The sequence below is a fragment of the Chaetodon trifascialis genome, chromosome 20 (genome assembly GCF_039877785.1).
Source record: "Chaetodon trifascialis isolate fChaTrf1 chromosome 20, fChaTrf1.hap1, whole genome shotgun sequence".
NCBI lineage: Eukaryota > Metazoa > Chordata > Actinopteri > Chaetodontiformes > Chaetodontidae > Chaetodon > Chaetodon trifascialis.
Window position 1 is genome coordinate 21,530,001 of NC_092075.1, and position 12,662 is coordinate 21,542,662.

At 39.8% G+C, this 12,662-nt stretch overlaps 1 protein-coding gene across 1 annotated transcript in view; it reads left to right on the forward strand.

The window, feature by feature from the left end:
* pip5kl1 (phosphatidylinositol-4-phosphate 5-kinase-like 1) overlaps positions 1-12,662 on the forward strand; it is a 32,378-nt gene that overhangs the window by 368 nt on the left and 19,348 nt on the right. The window contains exon 2 of the mRNA XM_070988962.1: positions 3,975-4,190. Coding sequence (XP_070845063.1) covers positions 3,975-4,190 — 216 coding nt within the window. The remainder of the gene's footprint in view (positions 1-3,974; positions 4,191-12,662) is intronic.

Sequence of the window (12,662 nt, forward strand, 5' to 3'; positions counted from 1 at the left end):
ATTAGTCTGGCTTTTGGCTAGTATTCATCATACCGGTGAATCATTCTACATTGTGAAATAGTTCTGGCAACACATCCATCCAGAAGTGATTAGAGTCATCGCAAGGAAGGAAACTCATGCCATGTGGAGGGAGTGGTGTTGAAATGTTATTGAACTTCAAACTGTCAGGCTTTTTGGTGCTGTGGGCTCAACTCAGTGAAACAGCAGTTATTGAGAGGGTTGTGAACTGGTTATTGGTAAGTCCAATGCAGGGGAGGGAAACCTTCTTCCTATCACAGTTCATTCCAGTTTTCTAACAGAGCATGTTAACCACAGTAACCTCTATGATGGCTGGAAGTGCTTCTCTTTGTCAGATGGTGGTGATGATACTGCTGCTTGTAGTTGATTTTCAGGTTTCGGTCAGTCAGTCTTGAGTGGAGAGTGGTGGTGATGTTAAATGGTCAAGGTATTTCATTTAAGCTATTCTAACTTCTTTATTTTACTTCCATCCTGCTCAAAAATGACTAATGTGTGAATGTAGACACGCAACGTTTACTCATGATCAAATCTGAATAGCGGAGGAGGCTGAGGACACGGAGGGAGTTACATGTCTGAAAGCAGCCAGCAGTGTAGCAGCATGACTGCAGAACTCACCGTAGCTTTGCACTGAATGAGTGCCAAATGTTAATAGAGAGCTCGTGGACATGCGTCACTGGACTGTATTGAACATGTGTTTGACTCCCGTGCCTGCCTGAACTACTGCATGCTCCATCAGTTAAAGCTATGGGCCATGCAGAGAGACAAAATAGAGTGTATGATTGATCGATTGGCTGACTTGACTGATGGACAAATCACAGGAACACTACAGAGAGAGCTGTGATAGGCTTGCTTTGTTTTTGGTTCTCAGATAGAGGGAGAATAGTAGTGTCACTGTCAAAATATTACAGTATTTTCTTCAGTGAAATTAAGGCTGAAGCATAATCTTTCCTTCAAAGTTTTGCTTGCCAGCGCAGAAAAGCAAATCTAGCTTTTTCTTAAATTGGTGAGGTGTCTGGTGGTCCTGGTGCTGATGGAGCTGAACCTGGCTGTTTGCATGATGGTTGCATTGACGTGTTCTTTGATTTTTTCGTTTGGCCCATGCCCGCCTAACAAAGAGGGGGTGGGGTTTCTAAACTGTAGTGCAGCTACCACTAGGAAGAGATCAACATGTGCTGGCTTCACTTCGGCCATTACAATAAGACTGCAGATATAACATTTCTGGTGGTCTGTGTCAAGCTCCAAACATCATCCAGACATGGAGCAACATTAGCATTTGTTTGAGTTATATTTCTGTCTCCCTGATGAATAAGTTGAATATTTACTCTCCTTTTAGCTCTGTTTTTGTTTCCACCAATCCCTCAGGCAATGAGGGATATTTCTGGTTTTTAATTTCCTAAATGCCTCTCTATGTTCATGCTTTTCAGCAATGTTGCAGGGTGTAAAACCAAAACATTGAGACACTAAAAAGCTCCTTACAGCTGAGGGGAAGTCTGCTGGTTCCTCACCACCTGCAACGTTTATGCTACAGAGAGTCCACGCTTATTTTTAGCCTCGTCAACCTTTAGAGTGCTTTTTACTATGGAAGAAGTAAAGTGAACTTATCTAAATTCAGCTTTAGAGCAATTTTAACATTTACATTTTCTCCAACATCTGGCATTTCCTCTCCAAAATCGTGCTTCGCTGAACAGTAATAAAACGCTCTCTGCCTGCCTGAGCTGCTCTCTTGGAGATGTGATGTGTTCAAACCCCAGCAGCCTGAACACTCAAGCGGACCATCAAACACGCTCACACAAGGTTGTGATCAGACAGGAAGCTTTTGTTTGGCGGTCAAGTGAGGCTGTGAGCGTTGCTAGTAACACAGAGAAGAGCTTAAAAGGTGCAAGGAGCTTTGCATCATGCTCGTTGCTATGGAACTGTCCAATAGCAAAGCTGGTTAACTTACAAAAGGGGTTAATTTTATGATGTGATTGCTGTGGCAGTTGAAGAAGTGGGACAGGGAGTGCAGGCTGGAGTCTGAGTTTTAAGTCATACATGAGCTCTGGTCATTCAAAAGTCATACTAGAAATGATGATGAGAAGTGAGCGATCATTATTTTAAGAGGGTTATTCTGTCCAAATCATTTACTGAAGCTGTTTCAGTCTGTGGTAGCACAGTTTGTAGAAAACAGAAAGGATTTATAAAATTTGGCCATACATCAACCTGGAATTTTTTTCAACTCTTAGTGTAACAGATGCTGCTCTTAATAATGCACCCAGGGCACAATTAGCTCAACTACACCTCTGAATCTTGTGTTTACTTGATGACCAGAAGGTTAAAGGATCAGTTCACTCAAATTAGAAAAAAAATGTTCCAGCTGAAAATAAAAACTTTAAAATTGGAATTGGAATATTGGAATTTCCTCTCGCGGGATGAATAAAGGCATATTGATTAAAATCTGAATTATAACACTAATTTCCTAAAATAGCTGCAGTTTTTAACAGATGTTACTCAAACAGGAGGTAGTCATGGATTTGCTAGGGACTGTTTTCAGCAATAGACATTGGTGTACATGTCACCCACCACAGTGTGGCTCATTGATCTGTTTCAAATAGTTTTGGAAAACAATGGAGCTCAATGGCACTGGGAATATACCAGGCTTTGGTGCACATGCAATACTTGTCAGTAAATATATTAATTGTCGGCTTTGGTTTGTATGTAAGATTTGTTAGCAATAAGAAAAATATAGAATATCACCAGAATAACCTTTGAATCCGCTTACAATCTTTTTCATACTGCACAGTCAGCAGCTTTAGCTTCAGAAATGTTTGAGCAAGTTTGTTTAGTATTATTACGTTCAGTCCCATTTTTTTTTAACACACTGCTGTCCACTTGTTTCCTGGCTCCTAGCTCGTCTAATTCTAATTGATATGATATTATTGTACTTTTGCTGTTGTTATTAAGTTGGCTTCAAAGGAGGCTAACATTCACACAGTGTCTCTTGACTGTTCCTCAGTATTACAACATTAGTCCATAATCACCCCAGCCATGTCAACCGCTGACACCACAGTTCAACAGACTAGCCTATAAGATAAGCAGTTAACATAAAACATGACGAAACCTACAGCTTCCAAGTTTAAAGCCATCTCTTGGACAGCCATATTGATCCATTCTTGAGCTTGTACCGTCACTGGCCCTCGTTGAGAAGTCTGTCGCAAAGTGCACACATGCATTCCAGTTTTCCAGTGGTTGTGGAAACATTTCTTTGGCATATACTGCATCTTAAATTACTATGGCTGAATATCCAAGTCAGCCAAAACACTGTAAAATGTATCCTCATCAGTAGCATCTTGTGCACTCATAGTTTGGAATGCCATTTTCACTGTTGGAAACGTAGCTAGCTTACAATATGAGCAAAGAGAACAAGGACATTTTGTTTTGAGTGGCAGCATGTTGCCTTGCAGAGGCAGAGACTAGAAATCTTAGATGAAATAACCTGTAGTTCTTCCTCAACACCAGCTGCATTACTGTGCATGTCAGGTGACAGTGCTGGTGACAGGGAAACAACAGATTGTGCAGCGGGAGAACCTGTCTTTCTCGCTCAGTAGAGCACACACTGAGGAATTTATTGCACCATGACTACATTTACCATCAGCATTTATTGGACATCCACATAAAAAGTGGCCAATTTTCCCTTTAAACAAGAGATGTGTTGGTTGAAGGAGCAACATTATGCCATTAACCAAAGCGTAACCCATGAATGCATGACCCCTTTGTGTTGGTCTCCATAGTTACCCTGTTAAAGACGCCGACCAGCAGTCAGCTGTCTTTTGTGTTTGTTACTGGCCTCTCTGGCCTCGACTTACTCTTTGATTTCTTTTTGCTGGAGCTTTGAAAAGCTCATCTGTGTTTACAGTACAGTGTCAGGTGACTGTACAGCAGTCAAATGTTTTTGATTCATGGATCATTTTGTATCCTAGATGGAGATGTCAGCAGCTGCAAGTGGCCTGGAGACTTCTGGTCACCACCGGTGCTCCGGCACGGTGAAGAGGAGGAGATGGGGAGGTCTGAGGCAGCAGTGGAAGCTTCTGGGCTTATTTGAGATCGATCAGCAGCATGAGTTCTACAGCCTGACCTGCATGATGAAGGAGGGATTGGCAGCAGCCTCCCAAAGCACCACTGACAACGCACCGACAGTGAGTACGGGTCAGCAGACGCAACATTTCAATTATCTACACATATGGTCATACAACCCCGACTCCAAAACAGTTGACGCTGAGGAAAACATACATTAAACAGAATTTGGCAATTTAATAATCATTTTTTACTTGTCAACTGAACAAAACGCTCCAACAATACATTCAGTTTTTTAGCTCATCAACTTATTTTTGTGAATATATTGTTATTCTGAGCCTGATGCCAGAGCACATGTCAAACAAGTTGGCACAGAGGCAACTACAGGCTGGGAAAGTTGTGGAATGCTCCAAAAACACCTGTTTGGAACAGTCAAACAAACCAGTTCATTGGTAACAGCTGATAGTATCATGATTGGGTATGAAAGGGGCATCCTGGAAAGTCGTTCACATTGGGCTGAGGAACACTGTGAAACCTCAGCGGGAAAAACAGTTTGTACGCAATATTTAATACTGACCCACTTAGCATTCAAATGGAAGTACATCAATGCATTAAAACACCATGTAAGTTTCAAAGTAAATATAGCATAATTTTACAGACTTTAATAGACAGTAGCCATCTCCAGTGAAAATGAACAATGCAAGATAAAATAAAGTCATCGACACACAAAAACAAGCAACAGGTTGACATTACGATATTGATTAGTTCATTTTAGCCTTCATAAGAACATAGACGTTCATTATCACAAAAGACACGGTGTGGAATGCAGTCACTGTATAAAGTATATAAATATTCATTGAAAGGAGAGTTTATCCATATCAGCCATATCTCTTCTTTCAGTTGCATTCCAACACTCACCCATACAGCACATAGGCATTATACAATCTGTTTGTTTGTCTTTCCATCCCTGTAAAAGTTGTGAAAAAATACTGGATTATTGTCTGATAACAATAAAATGTTTCATTAAAGATTTGGAAGTTGAGACAGAGTGACTGATAGCAACGTGGTATCTGTTTAGGAAATGGCATCAAGATGGTTGCATGCTGTTTCTGCCTGGCAATAATGTGTCAGATACAGTCATCACATATCAAAGGCCACTCTGAAATGGAGCCAGAAAGTTGAGGTGAATGGTGACTGTCAGCTCTTCATATATCCAACAGGCCTGTTTTCTGTGTGTGTCCTAAACAACACAGCTATCCAGCCATTGATTATGGGAATATTTAACTGGCCATGGGTTCACCAGCTATATACAACTTCTTGTTCCCTCCAAACTGTTAAATTGCCATGCATAGAGCGAGGCTCAACTTTAACAGGTTAATAACTCTGAGTTGAAACAAGATAGTTTTTGTGTATGAACAGGGAGGATGATATCAATGAGATCAAATTACAAACAGTGCCACTGGATGACATGCTGCATTGTTTGCTGTCAATCCTTCGTGTGTAGGTAGATACTAGACTGGGAATGGCGGACTCGAAAAAGGAGAGTTATTTGCAGAATATAAATAAACTGAATGGCTATAGTTGAAAAATTCCAACCATACAGTAAATCAGTGGTTGGCCATTTCAATTGAACACATACTGTATATCGCACTAACCTGTGTAATGGCTGGAACTACTTCTCTTTGGTGAGGCGTCTGATATCACATGGTAGTGATGATGATGAGCTGCTGATGATCGCAGCCGTTTCTCCAGGTTAGGGTCTGTGAGTCTTGAGTCTTTGCCACAGTCAGTTTTGAAAAGAACTACTCACAGTCTGTGGTTGTCCCAAACAGAAAAAACTTCAGCACATATCACCTCAGAATGCGAAAGTCCTCAGGACGTACATACAGTTTATAGAACTTGAGCAGACGGAGGTTGTTGTAGCTAGCTTTCAGCTAGCTTTAGTTGCAGTTCAGTGATTTTGTGTTGTGTTGTCTGTGTTGGCACATTGCCTGGTTCCACATTAAACGGCACAGCATATATGTTCACTTCCTTTTGTTTTACGTTTCATGTCCTGAAACCTCTCACCAAATGCCTGAAGGAGTTTTCACACTCATCAGCATATTCAGATGTCATAGCAGCTTTTGTTCTTGCACAGTAGGAAAATACACAGTGTTTCCTCATTGCAGTTCACTTGCCACAGCCTAAATTTCACTTCAAGTGATTTGACATTTGAAAGCAGAGAGCTGAGAAGCTGGCTGGAGCTTGAGGTTCAGCTCTGAGAGGTACTAGTTAATGTCCACCATGAAGACCAAACCACACGGACACTTGCTATCACTGAGTGTCCACATCAGGTTTTCCTTTTCTCCGTTTTCTCTGTGAATTCTTTGGAACAATTTTACTTTGTCCGGCACTGGCAGCTCCACAGCAGCGAACAAGGCAATCCTTCATTTTCCTTCATTTTTAAAACTCGTCTTAAAACCCACTTTTATTCCTTGGCTTTCAGCTCCACATGAGACTCCGCTCTTGTTTTAGCGTCTTATGGTTTGTTTTTACTTATTGTTTTTAATAGTTTAAAAACAATAAAACAATTATTTCATTGTTTATTCCTGTTTTATATTATTTATCTTATTCCACTTATTTGTTTTGTCTATAAATTGTACAGCACTTTGTGTCAACTCTGGTTGTTTTTAAAGTGCTATATAAATAAAGTTGAAGTTGAAGTTGAAGTTCACAAATTCCCCTTCTAAATGGGGTTTCAGCTTCTTACCAAAATTTGCCTGCATAACACTGCCTCTGTCTGAATGTGGTCTTGTGAAACTGTCTTGTTGGGCCTCCAGACTCCAAAGAGCATTAAAACTTTATTCAAGCACATTTGTCCTTGCTACTCATTCAGTTTAGCATTTTTCAAGCTGTAATGATCCCCGAGATTGGCCTGCTTCGCCGCGTTCCCAGAAACTAACGATTGGACACTGGCTTTCATTTTACTACAGCAAAAAATAACCATTTAGCCATTTCACCGCATCTAGTGTTCTTCTCTTGACAATCACCGTGATGCACAAAGTCATTGATGAGGCAACAGCATAATGTGGGTGTTGTGTTTAGGGACCATCTGAACAGATGTTTTAGTCTACTATTGTACATATGCTCTTTTCTTGTATTGCAGAAAACAAACTAGTTGCTGTCTGTAGACTTTTATATTCCTGAATTGCTTCTTCTAAGCCTCTGCATCAGCAACAGACATGGCCAGAGGCATTGTGTTTTGTCTGTGTAGAACATAATGCTGTTCTCCATACCTACGTACATGCTCTCACCTGTCCCATTCTCATGAATGCAATATCTCAGGAACACTTGAATGGAATTTGTGTTTCAGATTTGGCATAGACATTTAAAGACTCAAGGATGAACTGATTAGATTTTGGTGGTCAATGGTCAAAGTGACTTTGATTTTCACAAAATGTCTCATAAAATAAAATGAAGTAGTGATTTTATATCCAAAAGGTCAAAGGTCAGCTTCATTGTGACATCATAAACACGTTTCTGTCCATTATTCAGCACCATAACTCAGGAACAGAAGGTCATATTGTGACCATATGTCTCATTTGGACACTAATCTTTGGTGTCCACCTTGAAGCTGTGCTGATTGTTTAGATCTTCTGTGCCGTTCAGTTCAAGATGTGTGTGAAGCATCCACATTTTACAGTTTGTAGCCTCTTTGTAGCAACATACATATTTGAATAATTGTAGTCCACCATGAGCTCATTGGTTCTGCTGATATTCTGATTTTGAGTTCAGGTGATTGTTGTTACACCATGTGATGAAGCTCTCTATCAGTCCTCTGTGCTCCTCTGTAAAAATAGTCTCTGGGTGAAGACAGCATGTTTCTCACTGGAAAATATTTACTGTACCATCAATATAGTGATCATTTCCATTCCGCCAAAAAATGCTCTAATACCTTTTATTGAATTCCTTCAGTCTTCACTACATATATGAGTCTGGACAGACAGGGATGTAAACTGCAACTTGGTGGAGGCATACAACTGTGAGGCGGTAATTTTAGTTGTGTTTATGAATCAGACCGGTCTTGCAAGCTACATACTGCCCAGGGGCCGGACATTCCCCTCCCCTGCAGTAAATGGTTTAATCTAATGAAAATCTCAAGTTTTCTAACGTTAAGGCTGAACACAAAAACGAAATGACATTTTAGAACAGGAATACAATGAAATAAATGTCCAACAAACATTCTAATCAAAAGTGAGTCTGAAGAGGTCTGTTTACCTTTAAAGGTATCAGCGCTTTCAGCTGCTCTGGTTCATATATTGCCAGCATGTCAAACAAATAGGCTGGTGCTCATCCATGAAATGCTTTAAAGACAAGTTAAACCAATATGAAAACTGTCAGCCAATTGATACGAGGACTCTTGTAGGTGTAATGTATTCTCTCCCTCTGTCCTAGCACTCAGGCAGCACAGTTCTGAATAAAATGTATCTGATTTATGACTTTGTTGGGGAGAGCAGATAGGAGAGGATTACAATAGCCTATTCTGGTGGTTATAAACATGTGTTTATCTCCATGTGTCACTTAGAGAGTGATGACAAAGATGACATCTTAGTTTGTTGTCCTACAGAATTTCATTTTGTGGCCAGTCTCTCTCTCCGAGCCTTAAACCTATAACTAAAACTTCAGTTTTATTCTGATTGAGCTACAAGGCCTTAAACCTTGGTGGTATGCACAGTCCAACCTGCTGCTGCTGAATGAACAGTCACGGGGCAGGTCAACACACAGTGCTGCTGCTTCACCCTAATCCCAGTCAAACACACTCTGCTGACTCTGCTGATGCGTGACTGTCCTGTCTGTTGTGTTGTGTCTGTCCCAAAAAAAACACCACACATGCATACACATACCTATTACATAGAACATACAGTGGTTTTACTCTTTACCCCTTCCCTTCCCCCTTCACTTATATTACTGTGTAAAAATAAGCAAAATATAATTCATGAAATGTTTTGCCATCAATTTACACACATTGCATCATAGTGACAGACCTTTTTTCAGTATTTTATATCAGTTCTCTGGATAATGATACTGAGAAGCATTCATGTTAAGGCATGAATTATGACCACCTCAGTCAGGATTTTTTTTTTCTCACAGGTGTTTGTATTCCTCTTTAGGCATGAAAAAAAACCCTTCTTTTTTTTAAACATGCATTTTTCAAGAAGATTTTCACATGTTAAAGTAGTGTTTTCACATATTTTAACATATTCTAACATGGTTCAATGCATTGTAAAAATGCTGAACATGATGAAAAAAATATATATGAAGACATAAGTAAAACAATGAATGCTATACCAAACGAATATAATGTTATAAAAGCATGTAATGTAAAAGGCACTAAATGTAAAAGTATGTAGAAAGTGTAAAATAGAATGAGTAAAAAGAGTAAAATAATGATTTCAGTGTAAAGATGATGAGACTATATGGGTATCATAGTACATCAGTACATGTACCTGTAATATTTATAGGCACTTTGGTATTCACTGATATTGCATGAGTGAATTTGTCAGTTCGAGTGTGTGCGGTCTTCTCAAAGCAGTGTTGATTGTAAAGTCTGACAGCAGCAGACTTAATAAACAGAACTGTAATCTTTCCTTCACACACCATGGGTGAAATAGTCCGTCACTGAAGGAGGTGTCCAGTGCTGTTAGAAGACCCTGCATGCATGGGGTGGGACATGTTGTCCATCAGGAATGATAGCTTAACCATCATCCTCTGAGTCCTGAGTCTCTTGAGCAGATACAGTCTGCTGTTGTTTTTCTTATATAGTACATTTGTTTTGTCAGCTCAGTCCAGTTTATTGCTCAGGTGAACATGCAGACCTGCAAGATTCCACCATCTCAACCTCCTGGTGTAGGAGGAGAGTTTTTGCACCTGCAGAAATCCATCACCAATTCTTTGGTTTTCCTTGCATTGATCAGGGAGTGTTTCCACTTTCACCAGTCCACAAATTCCTGGGTCAGTACTCTGCAGAGTTGTCTGAGAGCTTTTGCAGGTGGCAGGTAGGTGCTTTGTGCATGACGTCTGTAGTATAAGGGTGAATTGGAAGGGATCCAGGACTGAGGGTAGAGGGGTGGAGAGAGAGAGAGAGAGAGAGAGAGAGAGAGAGAGAGAGAGAGAGCGAGCAAGAAAGGGAGATGCGTAGTAATGACAGTTAACAACAGCTATAATAATAATAATAATAATGATAATATTTGACTAATATTAAAATAATCTATTATCTACATAGTATATATATCATAGTATATAAGTATATGATATATTTATGCATTTAGTGTGTATATATATATTAGTAAAAGATTTTCATAATAAGAAGACTATAAATCTTATAGTAATGGAAATATGACAAATGGTAATAGCTGCTGCAAGGCCACTGCAAGAGACACATCCATAATCCACAATCCAGGTTTAGCCACTATAAGTATGAACCCGTGAGACAAGAAATCACAAACATGCCAGGGACGGAGCCAAGTTAGTTACATGCCTTAGGAGAACATGAATGCATAGAGGTGGAGAAGGAACAAAGAATAGCGGAGCTGGTTATATCATGGGAAGTCCCCCAGCAGTATAAGCCTATAGCAGCATAATTAGGGGCTGGTCCAAGGCAAGCCTGAGCCAGCTCTAACAGAAAGCTTTATCAAAAAGAACAGTTTTAAGCCTACTCTTAAATGTAGAGATGGTGTCCCCCTCCAGAACTGAGACTAGAATATGGTTCCACAGGAGAGAAGATTGATAGGAGGAGGCTCTGGCTTCCATTTTCCCATTGCTAGCATCTACTGTGGTGGCTGATATGCAAATATACCATGAAAAGCCATGCATATACAAGAAGCTTTTGAATAGCTGTCCACTGTAGTGACAACTGTATGTGAAAGAGATGTGCGATATAAGATCTAGATTTCCCTTCACTGGACCTATTGGCCAGCAAAAACCAGCACAGCATGTGCTTGAGCATGAGCTTGTGTTGCCTGCCAGTTTTCAGTCACAATAACAGTACAGTTTTATTCATTGTTATGGGAATCACTCACAAATTATTTCCTATTCGGCACACCGTAATAGAAGCCATAAGGCAAGATTAAATGAACTTCTAACTAATATTATGGATATTGATAGGCAAAATGCTATTAACCCATGTCAGAGTTTAGCTAAACAACGGTACAACCTGCAGATGGAGTTAGACCTTACAACGGATGCTGAACAACTTCTATTACGCTCCCAAGCTATTTATAGTATTACGAACATGGTGATAAGCCAAGTAGGCTCTTGGCCCACCAGCTGAAACACCAAACAATGTCTCGATTTATTATACAAATTAAAGATCCCTCTGGTAAGCCTGTCTCTGATCCCACATCCATCAATGACATATTCAAGAGTTTTTACTCCTCTCTTTATAAGTCAGAATCATCAGACACAGCAGAAATGACTTATTTTTTTCAAAATCTCAACATCCCCACAGTTTATCCCACTATAGTAAATATGCTTAATGCTCCTTTAAGTTTGGAAGAAATAATGCTCTCTATAAATGTCATGCAAAATAATAAAGCACTGGGCCAAGATGGATTTACTGTTGAATTTTTTAAGAAGTTTAACAATAAACTAGCCTCCCTCCTTTGTTCTGTTTATAATGAATCTTTAGATAGTGGTTTGTTGCCCCCAACTTTAACCCAGGTGTCCATATCCCTTCTAAAGAAGGGTAAGGACCCTACGTCTTGTTCCTCTTACAGGCCTCTGTCACTTCTCAATGTTGACATTAAGATTTTGGCTAAAGTATTAACAGTACAGTTGCAGTCTGTTACAAACAGTACAAAAAGTTTACAAACTGACTTTTTGGTAGTGATGGGAATACCGGCTCTAAGAGAGTGGCTCCTCAGATTTGTTGCTTAAATTAATTTATTACCAAAATAATGTAAAATTCTGTGTAAAATTAATTACTAATTAATTGCCCCTCCCCCTCCTGCTCAGTGTGGACACACAGAAGCCACCACACATCATGTAGTTGACCAATCTCGTGTGGCTTGAACAGGAAGCAGTTGAGAAAAAAAACAAACAAAAACAAAGCGGCTCCCGTTCCGGCTCCGATCGTTCAGTTCAAAGAGCCGGCTCTAAGAGCCGTTTTGTTTGCGACTGACACATCACTACTTTTTGGAAAGATTGTGACAGTCACAGAGCTCTTCAGTACAACCCGTTATACTGAAAATGTTTGTCAATGAAGACTGCATGGCTGTATGCTTGATTTTTGTCAATGTTAATGTCACAGAAAGAAGAAACTACGGGAAAGATTTTTTGGATTTTTTTTCTCATAGTGTGTGTTGCAATATGTATTAATTTCACCAAAGTCCCACACTTGTTTCTAAGTTTGCTCTTTTCTGTAATGGGAGTACTGTATTAGTTGATCACCCTCTACTTATTTTTAGCTTGCTGCATTATGTTCAGTCTTAGGTCAGTCTGCCTTGAATTTGACCTCAAGAGGCATGTTGCTGTGAAGATATGATTGATATGACAACGTTTTGGTCTCTCTAGACTCATGTAGACAGGCTGGAAACAGGAGTAAACCTTAGTTCCAC